Source organism: Ochlerotatus camptorhynchus, unplaced genomic scaffold, assembly GCF_037179485.1.
Source record: "Ochlerotatus camptorhynchus isolate MF236.1 unplaced genomic scaffold, CSIRO-AGI_Acam_v1.1 ptg000087l, whole genome shotgun sequence".
In the NCBI taxonomy this organism is placed as follows: Eukaryota; Metazoa; Arthropoda; class Insecta; order Diptera; family Culicidae; genus Ochlerotatus; species Ochlerotatus camptorhynchus.
Genome location: NW_027040577.1, coordinates 426,001 through 448,755, shown reverse-complemented (window position 1 = coordinate 448,755; position 22,755 = coordinate 426,001). Strand labels below are relative to the sequence as shown.

The 22,755-nt window shown below is 38.3% G+C and overlaps 1 protein-coding gene across 1 annotated transcript in view; it reads right to left on the bottom strand.

Moving 5' to 3' along the window:
* Positions 1-22,755, bottom strand: part of pug (pug C-1-tetrahydrofolate synthase, cytoplasmic) — a 64,466-nt gene that overhangs the window by 7,263 nt on the left and 34,448 nt on the right. The window contains exon 7 of the mRNA XM_065218485.1: positions 10,160-10,391. Coding sequence (XP_065074557.1) covers positions 10,160-10,391 — 232 coding nt within the window. The remainder of the gene's footprint in view (positions 1-10,159; positions 10,392-22,755) is intronic.

The following is a 22,755-nucleotide window of genomic DNA, read 5'->3' as shown; positions in this document are numbered from 1 at the left end:
TTTAGATTTTGGATTTGAAGAACTGAACGAGCGCCACATGATAAAAACTAAAAAACGTACTGCATATTACGATATTGTGAATAACAAGAATCTTAAGGTGAATCGCTGTGACATCCTTATTCTCAGAACCACTTCGAAACTTTAAGTGCACAAATATCAGCTTCTACGACACGACCCTATCCAACCCTCCAACTCACTTATGACGGTGTCGCTATGTCGGTGGCCTCTCGTTAAGTAAGTACTACATCAACATTTCCTTCACTATCCCTAGTTATGGTAAAGATGGGCGTGACCGGGAATAGCGACAGTCATGCTTCTGTTACTCTTGTTTAGATTGAAACCAATGTTTACTCCCCAGCATTATTCCTGACAGTAGTCTTACTGATAATTTCAGAAGAGACGTGAGTGTCGCTAGTATCCAATCTACGAACAACATAACATAACAACGCTAACGCTAACGCAAATATCAGCTCTACGCACGCAGAAAAAAACACTGAGGCGTAAATTAACAAAATATTTTGTTATTATTTAATACGAAATTTCTATTTGCTTCAGTTCACTAAAAAGATTCAAATGAATGCAGAAGTTCATTTAAATCAAACCAATAAAATTGTTTAAAGCTGTTTTCATTGTTATAACTAAATAATTTTTAAGTGCACGTTTCAAACTGTCAGTCTGTATCGACATCGTTGCTATTTATAGTTAAAAAGTTCCTCCTTATGGAAAAGCTGTCCTTAAACTTTGATCTTCAAAAGCTTACTTTAGTTTTTAAAATAATGTCCATTAATAAAGTTTCTCGACAAGCAATCTATTAACTTGCATTTACAATTTCAGCGCTGACGTGCGATAGGGCGAAATAAGGCTACACTGACATCGACGGATTCGTTCTTTAGCGCTGCATATGCAGTACCCCTTGTGTCTCACCGAACTTCGAGGAACAGAATCTAGCCAACTTCAACCTACGTCTGATTCCGGAGATTCAACAGAACCATCCCTTGTTGAAGCAGCCTCGGAAGCAGCATCGTCACCATCAGCAGCTCAGTGGCAGCCGAGTTAGCAGCAGAATCGCGTCAAAATTACCATCAACAATAACATCCTGGTGCACATCAAAACACACAAGGACAACACGTTCTACAACTCATTCACGCAGCAAGTGGTGCAACAAAATAGGCTAATTGATAAATAATTAAATAAATAAATAAATAAAAAAAATGGTTCATTTTTCAATAAAGACCTAACGTGTGGATTTAAATAAATTTGATTCTGAAACAATAAAAATAATGTTTCAAGACAACTAAAAACGGGAATTACTTTAAATAATGCTTCAAGTTGATGCAAGCAAACATTTTTTTGAATCAATTAAAACAGATGTTCCATTCAATAAACATTGAAGTATTATTTCAATTCAATGTTTTGTTGAATTACTCCATCAATTATTGATCCATATTCTATTCAAAATGTTGTAAAATAAAACGGATTTTGTTTGGTTGAACTATGTTTTTTTCTCCATGTTTGGTGCTTTGGTCCCGGCCCATGTGTGTTTAATGGATGCGATATCCTACGCAGGTGTGGAAGTTGTCTTCCTGCACATTCGATTGCCATCAATGGATGGCAATCGATGTCCGTCGGTGATTGGCACTGGATTTAGATTGCGGAACAGAGACCGACGTTAAATAAAGGAATGAAGTTACTCCATGTTTGGGGCGCCGAGTTCTGAGATTTGTGTAATTAAAAATTCGAAGTGGACGTGCATGTATAGCCTATGTGGCGGCCATTTGTGGACTCTACAAGGAATCACCTTAAAGCGAAGAGAGCGGCATTTACACGACCAAACGGAAAGGAAGTTGCAGCGCGAAGAGTCAAACCAGCATGTTTTTGTTCAAAACGACAGTGCCACACAAAGGTCAACAATGAAACACGAAAACAACTTTTAACTAATTTTCTGAAACTAACACCGTCAGCACAGAACCAATTTGTAAATTTCTCCGGTCAAGTACCATTGAGTAAGTTAAAAGATTTTTCAATATATTAAGGCCGTCTAACTTTTTTTTGGTTTTCTTTTGATAGGTCCTCAATTCAAAATGCTCATTTTCACGGAAGTGCTATCTCCCAGGCGTCGGGGGAAGTGTTCATGTTTGTAAAGCTAGAGTCGGTGTATAATGAGTCACGCCAAGAGAAAAACTGTTGAACTCGCATCACGGTTTTCGAAACATTCCCATTCTTTTCACTTGGCAACAGAGGACTTCTACAACAACTTCAAATGACTTCTAGCGAGAGAAAAAATATTGCGGCTGTAGTAAATCATTATATCAGTGATTTTGTCAAATTATCTTAACAAAAAATAGTAGAAATTCTCATAACTAATCCTTACCGAGCGTATCCCATAACAATTTAACGCTCACTGCGTGTTTATGCTCATTTCTTCGATTATATTTTATATTTTATTGCAATACCTTTCGTGGACCTTTCATAGCATCGTAATGTTTATTTACTTTGCACGATAGGTAGCCGGTTTGACAGTTCAATAGGTAGACTTGGCTTCACTCTTGGCGTGACTCATTATACACCGACTCTAGTAAAGCTATGTTCCTCGCAACTTTTGACGTTACAGATAAAAAAAAAATCAGAGTTTTGGCAACCAAGAAAATTAAACGTGCCTGTGTATGACCTGATGATGATGATGATGATGATGATGGTCCCACCTCTTACCCCTACAAAGGTTTGAGCTGGACGATTTATCTTTAAGATAATTGAATATGACATTTTAACTAGGTTGGCAAACAAAATCGAACTGGTTTCAGTTACAGATATAAATTCCCTCTAGAGTTTACAGTTGCTTCACAGCGATATAAATGTGGAAAAGCTCAGACGTCCACCTCTTAGTTCGCCTTTTTGTCCACCTAAAATATTCATTAGTATTACAAGCAAACAAGAGTTAATGAACAATCAACAAAGCATCCTATTACACTAGTAACCCCGCAATCTGATGCTATCATAATTTTCAGCAATGTCAGGAATGCTCACGAACCCCCAACATTTGCCAGAAAACTTACTACTATTTCAAGGTATCTTCCAAATAAGCTTCAAAATTGCATTTTTTTTTATCAAATATTAAATTCAGTCCTCTATATCCGTAATACGGGCGCAAGACTCAAACCTTTGTAGACTATTTCTTTTTTTTTTAATTAATCTACTATTAAATCAAATATTAAAAATCCATCATCACCTTCGTGGCGAACAGAAATAGTTTTTGCAGTGCTACAATAATTATTAAAAAGTCGTTGTGACAGCTATCCAAATAAAATAATTCGTTAGAGATAACTTCGTCAAAATACATAATTTGTCAATTCATAAAAAAAATCACTGGATAACTGTTCAAAAGACAGTTTTAACGTGTGAAATGCAGTGTTTTTTTAAATTCTGTAAGTGTTGCTAAACGTTTGATATGTCTAGGCATCGAATTGAAAACATTTATTCCTTTTTAATATAATGAATTTTGTGAAGCACAAGTCAAGAAATGTGGTGTTCTTATTTCAACCGCGTTTCTAGTATTATATCTATGAAAGTCACTTCCTCTTTCAATTCGATCACACACATATCGAGGCAGCAAACCGCTAACTACTTTAAAAATGAACACCATAGTGAAATATACAATTCTTTGCTTCACCGACAACCATTGTAAGGCGTCTAACATCAAAGTTGAGGAAGTGAATCTATTACATCTCAAAATCAAACGCATTATTTTACTCTGCAAGCGCTGTAATCTCGATATTTGTGTTGCATTGGCCAGAAATAAAATGGAAGGGCAAAAATCAAGATGAGGAAAGATGATTGATTTGTATAGCTGTATTTTACTGGCAATAGTTAAATCGTTTTTCAGTCGACATAGAATTCCATACTTCTTGGCATGTTTCTTGATGACATTGTTAATGTGAGAGTTGAACTTAAGTTTGTCATCAATAATCACGCCAAGATATTTAATCTCCCGAACGCGATCAATAGTCTCATCATCAATTACAACAGAGACGTTCTCATTTACTCGATTCCGCGAAATTACCATAAATTTAGTTTTACTTGTATTCAATTTTAACTGCTTATACTTCAACCATCTACTTAGAGAACGCAAATCTTCATTCAAGTGTAAAACGGCATCATCTAAATCCTTAGCTGCAATGAATAACACAGTATCATCTGCAAAAACATTAATGTCGCAAAATCGTAAAACACGTCGCAAGTCATTAATATACATAATAAATAATAGGGGCCCTAATACACTTCCCTGGGGCACTCCAAGGGTATTCCCCACGGGACTGGAAACAGAATCATTAAAAACAGTCCGTTGAGTTCTGTCAGAATTTTTTTTTTTTCAAATTGTTTCAAAAGCGCGTTTAAGATCCAAAAAACAGCAACAATCGTATCTTTACACTCCAAGTTATTTTTCCACTTCGCTAATACCAAATTCAACGCGGTTTCACAAGAATGACCTTCCCGATATCCCGATTGTTCTGGAATCAACAAACTATTACTACTTAAATACTCCAACAGCTGGCCTTTAACAACAAGTTCTAAAATTTTCTCTAATGTGTGCAACATGTTGATGGGACGAAACTCTTTGGCTTTAATCGTTCCAGCAACTTTTTGAATAGCGACCACTAAGGATTCCTTCCAAATTTGTGGCATGTGTCCAGTTTGTAATGATTCATTAATAAGGTCCAGCAAGATGTGGCCAATGATATAAAAGCAATCTTGAATAACTCTAGCATTAACATTATCTACTCCAGCCGATTTTCCTAATGAAAAACAAATAACTCTAAGTTCATCTAATGTGATTGGGTGAAAAACTTCAAATCTACAACTACTATTAACTGGCTGTTTTATTTCGTCAGGTTCATCGACCAATTCAATAGATTGATTAATCAATGAAACGCTATCTACGAAATAATCATTAAACTTAGCTGCAATTACTTGTTCTGACTGTTCTAATGTGCCATTAAAAGTTATGAACCGCGGTTTGGATGATGGGTGAATGACGAATTCTTCGCAGCTTCGAGGCCAAAAAGAAAGTTGAAGGTCATAACAAATCGTTTCCGCTTTGAACCTCACATTACGGTCGAGCAAAATCTGACAAATTATATTTGTCAAGTGATTTGAACATAACAAAAATATATGATTTGTATGTAAAGAAGTTTTCGAACGAGAAATGTCAGTCAGTTCATTATAACACGTTTTGTATGATTTTCAAAACTTTCAATATAAGTTTCCGAAGACCACAACTCGATACCTGTTGCGATTGCGATAAGCTACATGTGCTTATTAAAAAAATGTTCTTTGGAAAATGAAAAAGATCATCTCCAGGCAGATCTCGAGGCTCACCAAGCGATTGCCCAGCAGGTATACGATGGAAAAAAAACGTGATATGCAGGTTGCAAAAACCGATAAAACAGTGTGTACTGCCTTGTTTGATCTGCAGAAATGTTTGCCAACCCCTCACTAAGTATGTGGTCAAGCGTTTAACAGCCGACAACTGTATACGTTGAATTTAGAGATTTATGAAACGTTTCGTGACGAAAATATTGGGCGTTGTTACCTATGGGACGAATCTATGGCTAGACGTGGATCGCCGGAAGTTGGATCAACAATCAATACGAAACTAACGATGACTAGCCTATTGGTCCCAAGCAAATCGATTATTTACGTACCCCATTCTAGCCAAAATTCTAGTACTACACTATGTTTGTTTTGATTCGCTATGAAAGTTTGACAGATAAAATGAGGAGTGGATTTTCCTATGTTTCGAGGCGTGAATCGATTAGCTTGGGACCAAAGGTAGTACCAGAGCTGAGCTAGAAAGTTGCGCACGTTTCTTCGAGACCTTTTGGTCTTAGAGTTACCTCTATGGTTGGATCATGTTTGTTACAGTATCTCAGATCACTCATGAAGCGCTATGGCGAATTGAAAACCATTAATCTGTATTCAGATCGACGCAGTGGCCAAAACCACAACATAGTGATTTGCATGACGCTCGCACTCTTTGTCGAGGAATGCTCGAAAAACAATCAAGACGTGGTTGTTCGATATAATTTTATGGTATCCGGGCATTCTCATATGGAAGTATATTCCATTCATGCTTCCATTGAGAAATCCAAGAAAAGAACAACCATGAATATCGAGACGCCACGTGACTACGCTGTATTCATACCGCAAATTCGTAGAAAAACACAATTGGATGTTGTCGAAATGGAGCAATCACAGTTCCTAGCTCCGAAAAATTTGGACAAAAGATTCAAAAGACCAATGCTCAATGATGAAGGTGTCCAGGTGCGCTTCAAAGCATTTAAAGTCTTTGAATATCGCAGCAAAGAAATCGGAAAAGTGTTTTTCGAAACGAATCCCACTCACGATTATCGTAGTTTTACAATTCTCGAGGAAACAAAATCTCTTCTGTCGGATTTGAATCCAATAGAAACTAGTCCAATTCCTCTAAGTCAGGAAAAGTTCAATGATTTGAAAAAAAAAACTCATGCTTTACATTTCGAATAAACAATATGTATTACGAGACGCTCTCGAAGAGTTTGACAGCCCCAAAGTGCGGAAGGAGGAAACTGATAGAAGAAAATAATAATTTCGACGATGATATGGAATCTCCGGAAGAAGCCTGACCGGTTGAATACTTGGAAGATGTGGAATGAATGTTGTAAACTTTAAACAATGCCTTTAGTTAACTAAATGTTAACTAAAATGCTGCTTTAAACCAAATAAAACTCATTGAATTATTAATTCCATTTAGTTCTTTTATATATATTACAAACTAGATTACAAGAGAACTTTGATTCTTATTTATGGTGGATCGATATTTTGATTGAACGTTTTTCAATTCAAACGGATCCATTCGATTATTTCCCACTTTTATTTAGCAACATTAATTAATAGGGCCTAAACGCAAACACTTCTCCATAATAGGCTCATGTCAAAATGACCCAATGGAAAAAAGGCTTTTGTCAAAAGGGCTTAATGCAGCATGAATATAGAAAAATTGCTTAACGCATATTTTATTAAAATTAACTATTAAAAAGTGATTTTTTTTTGATAAATCAAAAACACTATTCATAGATTACATAGATTGGCTTCTTATGGCTTGATTTTTTTCTTCAAAATTTTGATTGTTATCTTAAAATAGGATTTAAAAACTAGTTTCAGAAATTCGAATGCGCTTTTCACAATGTTTACATTTTGCTTTTAGGTCTTTTTCTATTTTTGCTCCAGAGTTTTGCATTTTCAACAATAAACGAATATTTCAGGCATAACATTTGATAACGGCACAAAATCATTTGTAAACAAACTTTCTAAGGCCCTTTAAACGCGAACCAAAGTACGCCCACGCAAACCAACATCATCCGATAGGGGAAACTATCACTTTTCCGAAAGTGGTATTGGTTTGCGTGGGCGTACTTTGGTTCGCGTGTAAAGAGCCTTAGAAAGTTTGTTTACAAATGCTTTTGTGCCGTTATCAAATGTTATGCCTGATTTAATCAGAACTAACGGTTCATATATGGAAAGGTAAATACATTTAGAAGCAATATGTAATAATAATATTCCGTTTGGTGCTAAAGACTAAGTGCGGGTTGTGCTTAAAAGGCCGGTAATGGGGTAGTTAACCCTATGAACATTTGAAAGCAAGATTAATTAATGGCATTGTCCGCTACCCCTGAGAAAATAGTAAATCAAAAATCAAACCAAATTTCATCTGCAGCATATCAAATCACATGAGAATTGAAAACATTCGTTGTTTTGTACTTTATTTAAAAAAAAATAAATATATTTTCCAATCGAACTAGCCACTTTTACTGTTACTATTACTTTTCACCGTGTTACAAATTTAACTTGGTATTGTTCAACACAGGGGCTATTCATAAACTACGTAGTCACCATCAGAGAGATGGGGGTGGTTTGGCGAGTGTCTATGGTCCAAATTTAAAAAATATGATCGAAGTCTACGCATATGGAGTGATGATGATATGGAACTACCACTCACTGTAGCAAGATAACTGTTGCTGTTCGACTTTTTTTTCCTTTGGTTTGTTTTTTTCCGTCGATCTTGTTTTCCTCCGTGCTGAGCACCAATGCTACGCTACCGACGTGCCAGGAAGGCAGCTCCCACACCTGGACCCTACCTATCGACCCATCAACTCATGAACCGGGGACCAACGGCTTTACTTCCCATCCGAAGGAAGGCGTGATCAGAGATGTTATGCCTCAGAACATCCCGGCGGCGCCGACTGGTATTGAACCCAGGCCTGCTGGGGTGAGAGATAATCACGCTTACCACTACACCACCGGCGCCGTTAGCTGTTCGACTTGATCAAGTTTAATAACCTCTAATTGTACTCAACCTGCCATTGTATGAAGGGCCAAACACGGTTAGGGTGAATTCGGTGGGCAACGTGCATCCACGGGGTAAATTAGAATCTCCTTCCAACAACAGGGTCATACAACAGATAAAAAACAGGCCATCCAACCAATGCCTCAATGAGTGTGGAGAAGAGCCCACCCTCTATTCACGAAATGCTAAAGACAGGGAGTTGGCATTTCCGCTATACCCATCAATTTGACTTCAATCGGGAGCCCTGGTGAAGCCATATTTCATATAATAAAGGAATGAAAGTTAAGAGAAAAATATAGGAAAGATCTCACCCGATATGTTGCAAAGAAATCCATAACATCACGATGATTTCGAAGAGCTCCCATAGATATGCTGCCGCTACTTCTTTAACCGGTGTTACAAACAGCTCTCTCGTCGTTTCTGCGTCAAATAGCAGTGGAAACCTACCCGGGTAATTACAGAGGAGCTGGAACTCACAGTCCGCTAGTGTTGGTGAGTTATTTGCCGTTAATGCTCATGAAAATTTTACTATTTTGCCATAAAGAATGCCAAAACAAACGAAAAATACGGACAGATTTGGACTTGGTTCATACAATCGGAAGGTGTATGCTGGTCACAAATGCCTTTTCGAATTGATTTCACACGCAAGTGATCTATCTTATATGTGAATTTCACCAATAAACACGAGGAGCATTTCTTATAGCAAAACTTGCCCAATAAAATGGTAATTGTTCATTTTAGTAAACAAACTAACACTTCTTCTTTGCGTGACACCTTTGTAAATATAGTGTAAACTCCCAACAATTCTTGGGATGAGGTTCCAGTGAAATGAAAGGCCAAGAGTTTTATGTAAAACAGTAAGGTAAACGCTCCTATAGTTGCGGTACGTTAGAAGCGTTAGGTTTCTATAGTTGTGTATTGAGTCTCCATGCACAACTATAGGAACCTAACGCTTCTAACGTACCGCAACTATAGAAGCGTTTCCCCTAAAATAGATTTATTTTCTTTAACGATGTGCTCACAACGAGTTCACTTTGTTGATTGAATAAAATAGCGCATCTTGCTCTGAGATCTTTGAGAGATAGAGAAAATGTTTTGGAAGGCTCAAGCGCATTAGCTTTACGGAGCCGATAATTCATTGTTCATTGTTTATAAAAAAATCAGTTATTTCTATGTCTGCTAGGAGTTGGGCCGAATACTCGCAGCTTACCCAAGGTTAGAGGAGTATATTGTCGAAAAATAAGATAAGGAGAGGAGCTTGAGGTGAGGTTTCGTTGTCTAATCAGAGCGTTGTCACCAGTATGAGCGGAAGTGCGGTTCTAGATTCGTCTGGAGTTGACAAATGTTTCTTAAACAAAGATGATTGAAATCAACACAGCTACAACTTTGCCGAAGATCTATGGCTTTATATTAAAAACTAGAAATTTAATTTTCGAATATCAATTCTTTTCAGGATCACCCTTATTGTTTACAATCATCAAAAGAGAAACTTTTCCAGCACAAAACTTCTAGTACTGCTTTCCTGCTAATTGTTCACTGCTTGTTGATGCATGGGTCCATATAGATGACTGTATATTATTGTTAATTTGCACTTTAATTTTTCATTAACGTATAGGCTTCACTGATAGACATTAATCACCCAATTGCTTCTTGCATGAGATGCAAAACAGATCATTAATGCGACATCACTTGCTTTAATCACCTTGTAGCATGGAAATTACAATCATTACACTGCCCGCCATGGATCACAACACACAATTTCTAGCCCTGTGTACTCACCTCGGTACCTGCTCCAACGGTTTCAACGGGAGCGTCTTGATCATCCAGCGGAACTCCATATCGATCAGCCTCTTGGCGACTCTCTGAGCAGACTGAACCGTGTTTTGCATCAGCATTGCCACGGTCATCGGGCCAACGCCACCCGGTACTGGGGTGACATGCGATGCCACCATCAGGGCTTCGTCGTACTTCACATCCCCCACCAACCGTTGGCCGCTCTTCTTTGTCGGATCTGGTTTCCAGCGTGTCCGTGTGTGTATTGGAGTATCAGAGGTGAAACGATAAGAACGGACGAAATAATAGATTAACCGAGATGGTAATACAATCTTATGGGAATAGGGTCGGTTGCAATGCAATCATTCGTTACATAATCTTGCAGATAGACTCACAAAACTGTAGAAAATATAATTAGGTTAGATCTATTTTATCGATTTATCAAGATTCTGCCAATCATTCACTTGCGATGAATTTGGTGTACATTTTGTACTCTATTATATTATTTATTCTAAAAATAATGCTCAGTGCTAAGAAAGAAAGTCGTAGTAAATTGGTATACAAAAGCATTGATAACGAAGTTTTTGTTGCTCCTTATTCTTGCTTCCATGCAGATTACCACACGCGTATGCTCTTGTGTCGTTGTCGTTCTATGTACACTAATTAGTATGGCTTCAGAGCGTAGAACAGGATCTGTAGATGATTGAACTCCGCTCAGTTCAGATCGAAAAACTGAAATCGTATACGACGTTAGCGTCAAGATTGAGACGATTGCAATGCACTGCCGTCGCACATGATTATACATTAGGGGTCATGCATTAACTATGTCATGGGACATTTTTTTTTTATTTGAGGTGTGATTTATTTAAGAAAGTTAGTTTTTTTTTCGGATAAGTTGGTGGTGATGATAATGATGATGGTCCCGCCCCTTAACCCATACAATTTTTTAAGCTAGACGATTTATGTGTAAGATAATTTATTTAAAAGCATTCAAACCAGTTTTGTAAACGAACAGATTTCACTAACAGATAAAAATCCATCAAAATTGTTCAACTACTTCATGACATAAGTGTGAAAAACCGTTGAAGCTCACGGGTATTCACAGTGATCAAGAAAATCCTATTACAAGCTGAACATTGCATTAGGTCCTAAGCAACATTGATCGATTCTCTTCGTCGACTTTCTCTTTCTTTAATAATTTGAGCACAGAACCGTTTCTTGATGTGTTTGTCGTATTAGATGCTATATAAAAGCTTCTTTTATCAATCTGTGTGCTCGAACTACCTGGGATTGTATATACATGACCGTGGGGATGCATAGAGATAGTCGACGTAGAGAATCTGTCAATGTTACTTACGACCTAATGCAATGTTCAGCATGATTACAATAACGACATTTTAAAACAGACAATCCAATATTCAACCTAATCTGCCCCACACTCGGTACGGTCCCGCCGAGGCCATTGTATTCATTTGGTCCACAAATTCAACCGACAGCCTAGTTCAAGATTTACATGGATATCCCCAACCGAGGTAGTCGAGACAATTTCCAACCCCAACTACTGTTTTTTTTTTAACTACTTGTTCGGATCAACGTTATACCAACCGGTGGAAACTAACGATTTTAAATTGGTTTACTACACCCAACCGGTGGATGTAAGATTCGCTTAAAATTATGTGGGACTCATCATCAGAGGATGTAAGTCGAGACCGCATGAACCAAGGATGCGATATACCTAGCTGCGGTCCAATGCAAGAAAATTAGAGACCGAAAAATGTAGAGTGTATTAGTGAGGGAAATTAATGATGTCGAAAAAAAAAATAGGAAAAAGGTTGCCGACTGGACTCGAACAACGAACGTTGCGATTATCAGACCTGTGCTTTCTCCACTGCTCTCTTCATGCTTCTGAATAAGGATAGCCTAAAAGCAAACAAGAAGCGCTCATTTCCTCTCACACTCGACTTCGTATGCTTTTTCTGCTGGAGAGATTCGAGGCAAGGGTGTGCGTTGTTCTACCATGTCATACATAAAAATCAAGCAAAAGCTTGCTTTTTTTTTATATATCTTTATTAAGGAGACTTTCAGCCCAAAATGCTTGCTTGTGTAGGTGAAAGCACAGACAGAACACGAAATAAAAAAGGCAAAAAACCATTACATCACCTGCAAGGTCAACTTGTAACATTCGCTGCGATGTTCATGAACAGAGGATGATAGGAAATGGAACTAACATTCATTGTAATAGATTTTTGGTTTGCGTGTACTAGACTAGCCTATTGGTCCCAAGCAAATCGATTAACGTATCCCATTCTAGTCGAAAGTCTAGTACTACACTATGGTTATACCATAAAGGTAACTCTAAGACCAGAAGGTCCCGAAGAAACGTGCTCAACTTTTTGACTCAGCTCTGGTACTCTCTTCGGTCCCAGCTAATCGATGCACCCCTCGAAACATAGGAAAATCCAAGAACCCCTCATTTTATCCGTCAAACTTTCATAGCGAATCAAAACAAACATAGTGTTGTACTAGAGTTTCGTCTAGAATAGGGTACGTTCATCGATGACTTGGGACCGATATGCTAGTCCAGTGTGAGCCAATTTAAAATCGTTAGTTTCCACCTATTCATTGTAATACCGTCCTTTAATCTAGTCCGTCGATTGCGGACTTTCTTCCCATTTTCAGGTGATATTAGAAGTTATTTGGCTTTATATGTCATTGCTGGTTATCTACAGCCATAAAATGTAGTGGATGATATTGTAGGAAACCAAAGAAATCAATTACAACTAATCTCAAGCTCTGAAGCGTTAAGAGTAAATCTGTTTTCCGCATTTTCCCCGAAATGCGTTATTTAAGAGTACCGTAAGTGGGGGTGACAATGGGTCAACAAATCAAAAAATTTCCCATTCCCATTTTTGCAAGAGACACATTTTTAAGCATGTGAAAATATTCATCAATGATTTATTTACGGCTGTCATGGAAGTGGTTGATTGAAATTGAAGTATCATTCTACTAAAATTAATTAAAAAATATACCAATGAAAAACCTTATATGGGGTGACATTAATATATGATGTATGATAATTGTCTACCACTCATTGTAGCATGGAAACGAAGTCCGTTTCCTCACTGTTTGATTTGATCAAGCCTAATAACCTTTGATTGTCTTCAACATGTCACTGTATGAAGGGCCAAAAACGGGTTTGGTGGATCGATAGGTAAATTCATCTATACGCCTTCACGGGATGGTAGAGAATCTCCTTCCAGCCATATGATCATACAATTGGGTTCTTTAAGGGTATTGAGGTGAATGCATATTCGTAATCTGCATTAAAAATGAAACCCAAACCCAAAATTTCATCAATTTTGGTACACTGGAACTGTTTTCAATAAGTACCCTCCCCTTGGCTAGTTTTTGCACCTTGTTGCTGGTGGGCGGGCTTAATTTCATGCTTTTTAGTGGAGGGTTGGAGACGGTAGGTTTATGGTCGGCGTTGCTGGCTCATGCCGCGATAGAATGGCGTCATGGGCAGGCAATGGGGATTACTAAGCTTCTCCTCTCTGATAAACCACTGCATGAGAGAACCAAAGATCTAGTCTAGCAGTGATAGTATCACACTTGTTACTCCTTTGATTGAGAGCCACGTCGTAGTACGCTAACGTATAGGCACTGACGTTGGGTGCGATACTGGCGGGTTTTGCCGCAAATCACTCTTATTTTATTTATTTTTACGCAGATAGATTTATTTGGGTTTGCAAGGGAATTATACTGTTAAAATATTTCAGAAAGTGCGCAACGGTGCTCCTTCTATTTGCGTGACAAGCTTTCATTGTTGTTTTCATTGAGGTATTACTCAATTACTTTAACATTACAATGTTAAACACATTTTTGTACATGGTATTGTAACTAATCTTATTTGTGCTTCATTTTGATTTGGGATAATTGTTTGAACTATGACTCGGGATTTCCACTGTAGTGTGCTTCTATTGTGACATACTCATATGTATTTTTGTGGTGCGACATAGTGGAAACGTGATAGCGTAATTGGAACATTAACCCTATACAATATACAATTTAAAATTAGCTTGGAAACTAACTTCAAAGTGAAGCATTTTAGTCACTTGAAGGTGTCACCTGGGACGAACAAAGATATAATTAATGTATGTATGTCAAAGGCAGAATTACTTGAAACACGTTAAATTTTAGTTTAAAAGCATAGGTTATGATTGTGTAGGTAGATTAGGGATTTCAGTTATTTATTAAATAAGACTAAATTATCATCAAATGAACTTCAATTAGAGAATTCAGAAAGTTAATTAACATAAAAGATAGGACGCGGGGGGTCCGCTTAGGGAGGCGACTAGCCTTTGAAGTTGTATAATAAATCTTCCTATTTAGTGTATTTGTTAATTACAGGCAATGTCAATAGCGAAAGTCATTTCTTCAATCAGGCGCTTACGAATAAGTGAAGTTTTAGGAAAGATGTGTTAAATATGTTGATAGGCTTAAAATAAGAATTAGGATTGTTGTGCTTTAGTTTTCGGTAAGGTATGATGTGTCAACTAAGCCCTTTTAAACAAATTTTCAAAAATCAAATTGATTGAGGGATTTATTGAAAGACATTGCGTTGCGTTAGAAAACAGTATTCTTCTAATTGACAAGTCATACATCGAACATAGTAGTAGTAACAGTGTCGCAAAATCTTGTCACAAGATTATGCAAATAGTGCTGGAGGGGCCGACAGGGCTGAATACGGATCAAAACTAACATAACACTTAACACTAAAATGATCCCGGAACTAACACTTATCCATTGCACTTTTAGTTATATATTGGTTTTATTTTCCTACTAAGTTTTCTATGCTCCTTTCTATTGTTTGGATCAAGTACAACTAATACTAATCTACCTTTATGTATGTTTTACTCCCTTTTAACCCATTATCTTTATGAATGGCGAATCATATGACGTGAGACACGTACAAGCTGGAACTCAAAGAAATAACCTAACTCAATGGTCTAAGGATAAGGAATATAAACACTTCGAACAGGATATCAAACAAATTCAGGACCAATCCAAATGAGACCAGAAACCAACAAGGCATCGAGGCGTTATATACTCGGAGAGGTATTTGATAAATAATCAAAAAGTGGTAAGTTAAAATCATAGTGGAGCCAAGGATCATGAGAGGCAATTGTCAATAATTCATTAATTAGTGGAAATCTCGATAACTTTTTCAAAGGGACGAGTCGGCTTTTGTGCAGTGCAATTGATCGTCGATTTGGCGTAGCTGGTGGCTCGCCCACGCGTGCTAGCGCTACCATCAGATAGTGTCATTTTGTATGGGAGCGAGCTGTCAGTTTGTCAGTTTACTGCCAAACAGTGAAGTTATTATTTTGCTTTAAATCTTGATTTAAAAAATCTTGATTTATCGCTGTGCTCAGAAACCGATATAGGGGAATTTACGTATTCTCGGCAACCTAAGCAGCGACGTTCTTTCTATAGCCTTTTTCTCTAAGGAACGCACACATATGCAGTATTGGTTTGTTTACAATCTTTTGCTGCCAGCTGCTCTAACAATTTCAGTCGAAAGAATTGTCAAAAACTGTTTTGAAACGCTTTTACAAAGCTCCAATCTTCTCTAGTGACAGCGAGTATTGTCGGCAACCAGTTTTTCTCCGGCAACCGTTCCATTTGAACTGCACGTAAATCTGCTGTTCTATTATCGGCAACTCGAAATCAGCTACAATTTGTGGTGCGTGTGTTGCATTTCAAGAAAACCTTGCTAGATTGCTTTTTCTTAGTGGTAAAAATATAGTCAAATTGAAGCTGAAAGCATAAAGAATCGTTTGTATGCATTCAGCGAAGTGTTTTCGTAAGAAAATCCAGTGAAAATAGTGTTTCAATTTGGGTTGCCGAAAATAGTCTGTCATGCCGAAGCCGTCATTTCCCCTATTTTTCAAAATTAACGAACCCAATTGGTCAAAAAACGAGCCGTCCGACAGAAGGATACCCCAATGAGTGTGGAGAAGAGCCAGCCCTTTTTCCAGGAGATGTTAACAACAGGGAGTTGACAATTTCACTCTCCCCATTCAAATCGCTTCAATCGGGAGCTCTGATGGTCCCTCCCAATCCCAGCATTGTTTTGTATAAGGTTTTTGATCTTATTTCCGTCCTACTAGCACAACCCATACTTTACCTCTCTTTCTTGAACGGGTTTTAACAATAAATGAAATGTTTTTTTTTTTTTTATCAAAGATGGCTTTTAAATTTAGTTCCCTTTCCATAAGTACCGTTAAATTTGATAAAGAGCCACACATTGTTGAGATATTGTTGAAAATCTAACACTGCTTCTTGATTCCAAATTCGTCCTACGAGTTTCAATGCCGTCCAAACGCATTGAAACGCAATTGGATTTTCTTCGTCCTACGGATAAAGGTAGAACAAGTGAGTTCGCTAGGAGCGCTTCTTTTGTTTTGAGAACAATGAGTGTAAATATTCTCACAATACGCTCTAATTTGTTTTGTAGCTTGTGAACTAACGCATCGGTACAAACGTATTACTCATTTTTGCACGGTGAAATCATTGATTATACTGTTTTCTGCTCGATAGAACGGAAACGGACGATTACGACGAATTAGTGCTCTACCCTATATGAGCAATAATAAAAATTAAAAATTTAAAATGATCTCACCAACTTTCGCTGTTCAGCGGCGCCGGTGGTGTAGTGGTAAGCGTGATTACCTCTCACCCCAGCAGGCCTGGGTTCAATTCCAGTCGGCGCCGCCGGGATGTTCTGAGGCATAACATCTCTGATCACGCCTTCCTTCGGATGGGAAGTAAAGCCGTTGGTCCCCGGTTCATGAGTTTGATGGGTCGATAGGTAGGGTCCAGGTGTGGAAGCTGCCTTCCTGGCGTCGGTAGCATTGGTGCTCAGCACGGAAAACAAGATCGACGGAAAACAAATCCAAGGAAAAAAAAAAAACTTTCGCTGTTTCTTCACCATTCTGTCAAATTTTAGTGCTTATTTATGAACTCGTTGTCCTTCTCTGCATCACTGCTAGTCGCTACTAGTCTCCCGAAAGTCTCCTATGTTATTTCTGATGTGTTCTACGATATTTCGACGTCCATTATCTTTGTATGATGATCTTGAGTTCTTAGTTTCGTCTTGTAAAACCATAACACCAACGCGGAAAATGGACAGTGTCTCCGGGTATTTTCTAAACGAGCATCACTCGATTGTCGTATCGCATGTGCTCCATTTTTGCATCTCTGCTTTCACTTGCTTTCACTTTTACTTTGTTGACTCCAGAGTACCGGAAAAGATATAGATATATACAATATTAGCAATGATGTGATATAACCACAACGGGATGGCCGTTTACAATGGTTTCAACGGGAACATTTAAATTTTACACGAGTATTTAAAGTATTTCAATGCAACATTATATTTGTTCATTAACAATAAACACATTTAAATATGTTATCCTATTTAACTAATTTCTGGAAGAATTTACTCGTGTTTTATACAATTAGTATCAATGTTCCGTCATATCGTATCTTCAAGTGATCTTCGCAAGCACCACATTTCGTTCAGGCTATTTGGAACTACATGTGATGAAATATGAAACGCGACGTAACGTAGCTATTTGGAGCACACTTGGTTATGATCATAATACACTTCACATGTATGGCCTAAGATCGCGTGTAACACTCTCTAAAATAAAAAAGTATGTTCAAAGTTTTGCTTGCCTGTGGACCTTTTAAAAACGTGTTTTTGCTACTATTTATGGCACTTAACTTTGTAGCACTATTTAAATAAAACAACTGGTTAATGTTACCTACAATTTACTCCAAGAGTTCAAAAAACATGTTCTAGTAACGATTTTTAAATTTTGGCCCAATGTCACCCCGTCTTACGGTAGTTAGAAAAGTTTTGCAAACTGCCGCTAGATTATGTGACAAAGTCTGTTATCAAGTACCCTTAAATAACGAGTTTTTGGGGGAAATGGGGTAAAATAAGCAACTTTCCAAGGTTTACCTGCACTATCCGATGCATGCTACAATCGGATTGTTGAACTTTTTTTTACACATAAAATGATGTGTTTTAAATATGAAATCTAGCGGTAGTTTTCAAAACTGTTATTAATTACCTTAGTTCTCACCTGTTCAGCACGACCAACGATTTCGTAATGCTACAGAAAACACAAAATAAAATCATGATTTCGAGATCCATGAACCCATAAAAGTGTCATTTTTGTTCCTGAAATTTTGAATCACATGCAAAGCTGCAGCTCTCATTTTCAGCTGTTATCAAATTTATCCCTACGTCTCGCATCCAAAGGCTCTAAGTTGATAAGCATACAACGGTTTTCGTAGCTAGGCAGATTTGTAGGGTCATTCCAGCATATCGGGTGAACTTCCGTTGAATAGCTTCAATACGTATGGTTACATTTTGGTAGTACGGAGACCACACGACCGTCGAATACTCCAGAATAGGTCACACCAACGAATAGTATAATGCGTGTGCTATGGCACACGCAAAAAAAAAAAAACCGTTCCGGTATTCGTGAACAACAAATCACGAAAGCATGAACTGCTAGTTCGTTTGAATTCATGACTTAGTTCCAGTAAACGTGATCGAGTAAATAACATTTTTATGAAATAAATCCCATATCCATGAACTTAAGTCGATTTCATAACGCAACAGAAAACACAAAATAAAATCATGATTTCGTGTTCCATGAACCCATAAGAGTGATTTTCGTTCCTGAAATCGTGAACTTGGATCACATGCAATGCTGCAGCTGTCATTTTCAGTTGTTGTTGATTTTATCCTTATAGAGTGCTCGGATTCGGATTATTAGTGAGTGAGCTGAGCCGTATGATCAGAATGGTGGTCCGGCACAATGGCAGTGGCTGGTACATGTCATCATACTGGCCGTCCTCGAAGAAAAAGAATCCCCGAACGCATCCGGTGTTCTTGCTCCCGCCACTCCGATGGAAGTGTTTGTGCACGCCGACTGAGGTTCTAGAATGCTGCGAAGTTGTTCGACTTTAACAGAAAAAGGAAGCCAGCAGTCTCTTCGTCGCGTGTAACGCCCTGCTGGAGGTTGACGAATTTCGAAGCGAATTTTTTCCCGTGAAGTAAACATCTTTGAATTTTTTGGCGAAGCGGCATATGAACCCGAGTTGTGAGGAAGCTTTGGATACATATGCAACATGATCGTTGAAGCTGAGCTTAGAGTCGATCAGTATTCCCAGCAGGGCTCTACAATTTCGAAGCTCTAAAATGAACTCGTGTTTTGTTTCTCTCATACATACGTGTTCGACGCTTCATTTCTATAACGCCTAGCTAGACTATCAGCAAGAAACGAAAATAAAAAAGAAGGACGCTTGGAAGGAAAGGCTGGCTGTGGAACTTCTCGTCGTTGCTTTGCTCATCGCTTTCAATGTAAATAACGTCGATTTTCTAGTTAAACGAAACCTCATTATGGCTTTCAATCCCCTTTCACTAACACTCTATCACCGCTCTTTCAATTTGTTTAAAATGCGTTATGTCCCATTTTCGATCATTTTTTCTAGATAAATATATAGATGAAAGATGAATTGAACATATTACGTGTAATCTTCAAGTGTTTTCACGTGAGAAATGCTTTAAATGTGTTATTTCATTTTCCGTCATATACGTCATGAAACCTCTGTTGATGTGTTTCATGAAAGAGAAAACTATCAAAGTCGAGCACTAACGGCGCCGGTGGTGTAGTGGTAAGCGTGATTACCTCTGACCCCAGCAGGCCTGGGTTCAATCCCAGTCGGCGCCGCCGGGATGTTCTGAGGCATAACATCTCTGATCACGCCTTCCTTCGGATGGGAAGTAAAAGCCGTTGGTCCCCGGTTCATGAGTTGATGGGTCGATAGGTAGGGTCCAGGTGTGGGAGCTGCCTTCCTGGCACGTCGGTAGCATTGGTGCTCAGCACGGAAAACAAGATCGACGGAAAAAACAAAGCAAAGGAAAAAAAAAAAAAAAGTCGAGTACTCTTTCGCTCATCCGTTTCACCGAAGCTTGAAAGGAAGACGGGAGAAAGAGAGACAAGCGATTGAACATTTGTTTGTGCACGCCGACTGAGGTTCTAGAATGCTGCGAAGCTGTTCGACTTTAACAGAAAAAGAAAGCCAGCAGTCTCTTCGTCGCATCGATTTGGTCGATTGAAGCTGATATTGTGACGCCCTGCTGGAGGTTGACGAATTTCGGAACGGATTTTTTCCCGTGAAGTAAACATCTTTGAATTTTTTGGCGAAGCGGCATATGAACCCGAGTTGTGAGGAAGCTTTGGATACATATGCAACATGATCGTTGAAGCTGAGCTTAGAGTCGATCAGTATTCCCACTTGGAAAAAAATCCGTTCCCGAAAACGGGAACGGACCGTGAACTAAAAATCACGGCCAACTATCCAGAACAAAATTTTCTCAAATATACACCGTGAACTATGGTTCACGGTTGTGGTTCACGAATATGGGAACTCTTTTTTTTTCCCGTGAGGTCCTTGATAGTCTATTCACGTTTCAAAGTTATGCCCGTCAGTGTGTAGTCATGGTGAAGAAGCGAACGCTTGCTGCCAATGGAAATTACAGAGCATTTCAAGACATTCAGTGACATGCAATTAATTCGACACCACTCAGCAAAGACTTCCATTTGTTGCTGCAAGAAAATTGTATCACTAGGTTCTTTTTATCACGAAGTAGAGTTTCAGGTCGTCTGCATCCGATAGTTTAAGTCATTTCAGGATGGTATTGACGTCATTCATGTACAGCAGAAATAGAAATGGTCCAAGATGGCTACCTTTGAGAACGCCGGATATCACCGGGAAGGATGAAGAAACATAGTCTCTAATCTTGACAGACATGTTTCGACCAGACAGGTAGGAGTAATCACCTGACAGTGTTCATCATCGTGAACACCTATCCTGTCTTATTTAGCCAACGCAATGTCATGGTTCATTTTGTCAAATGCTGCGGAGAGGTCAGTGTAGATTAGACTGATGTAAAATTTGAAATTTTCGCTCCACAGTGCTTAAACGGTTCCAAATTGGGCCCTGATTACCCTTCCAAAATTTGAACTCATTTAGTGAGAAACTGACTTGGCACAAACCATTTGAAGTTTATATGGGAATTACTATGGAGAAACCATAATTTCGATTCATATGTATCTCAAAATTCACCAGTTCACTGTACTTTAGAAAATGATAGCTGTGCTACTTGAAAATTTTCACAGCTAAATACAACTTTGTTGAAGACCAGTTTTCGATCAAATGTAAGGAACAAAAGTTATTAATGATTCAAGTCACTGATGTCTTATGATTATGCTCAATCATCTGTTCAGCAGGCAACATTGGTGTTTATGGCGCGTAGAATAGAGGACAAAAACCATGGCTACTATGTCACACTGCAGAATACAGTGTTGTTCACAATACAGTTGCTTAATCTTGCCATAAGATTATCAATCTCTTAAACAATTAATAACTATTTAATTTGACGTTTGGCTGAAAAACGATTTTCTGCAAAGTTGTAGCTGATAAAAATTCCCATAAGAATAGCAATAGAATTTGTTAACAGTACAATATGTAAAAAGGCTAAAAGACAATGAACAAAAAGTTTTGTTTTCCCATAGTAATCTCCATATAAACTTCAAATGGTTTGTGCCAAGTCAGTTTCTTATCAAATGAGTTTAACCTTTCGGAGGCTAATCAGGAACCGATTTGATACCGTTTGAACACTGTGGAGCGAAAATTTCAAATTTTGCATCAGTCTAGTGTAGATGGCATCTACTTGATGGCCATGTCCTACATGAACTTTGAACCAATTTTTCGAGTATAATCAACTCTAAAAGTTTGGAGGTAGCACTTAACGAGGCTATTCCACGGTAGTTTGAATCAGTTCTTTTGCAGCCTTTCTTGTGGATTGGAAATACGAAAGACTCTTTTCAGCAAGCTGGGAAAACGCCGGACATCAAGGAGAGATTGAAAACGTTGGCTTGAGGTGTCGCGAGAGCATTCAGGCAGCGTTTGAGGACTAACAACGGTACGCCATCTGGACCTGAACCCGTTGAAGTTTTCAGAAGTGATGGCTGGAGAAGGTTGCGGAAGAGACGTTGCTAGACGCAGCTATAACATCCTGAGTTCTGAGTCGATTGTTGTTGAAAACACTACTGAATTGTGTGCGAAACAACTGACGATAGAGTCCACTTCCACTACGCCGTTCGTCATACTTGAGGGTTGTTCGTTTTCCTTTCTTTGGGCATTCACATGGCGCCAAAAGATCTAAGGATTTGATTTCAGACGACGCTGAAGCTGGTTTTGGTTTGCCCGGTACAGTTGGTTGTTGAGTCGCTTGTAATCTATGTTCGCTTTAGAATAACATGCTTTCGTGCGATCGGTTCGCTATTTGCTTTGCTTACGAATCCCTTATCTTTTTGATGTAGGATTACGTCTTTCGGCAACATATTGGGGGTGCAATTTCAAAATCCAAAATTAACCGCGTTACGTATGGTGGTCAGGTTTTCACCACTTATAACTCTGTCAATAGCGGATGGATTTTAATTCTAAACAAG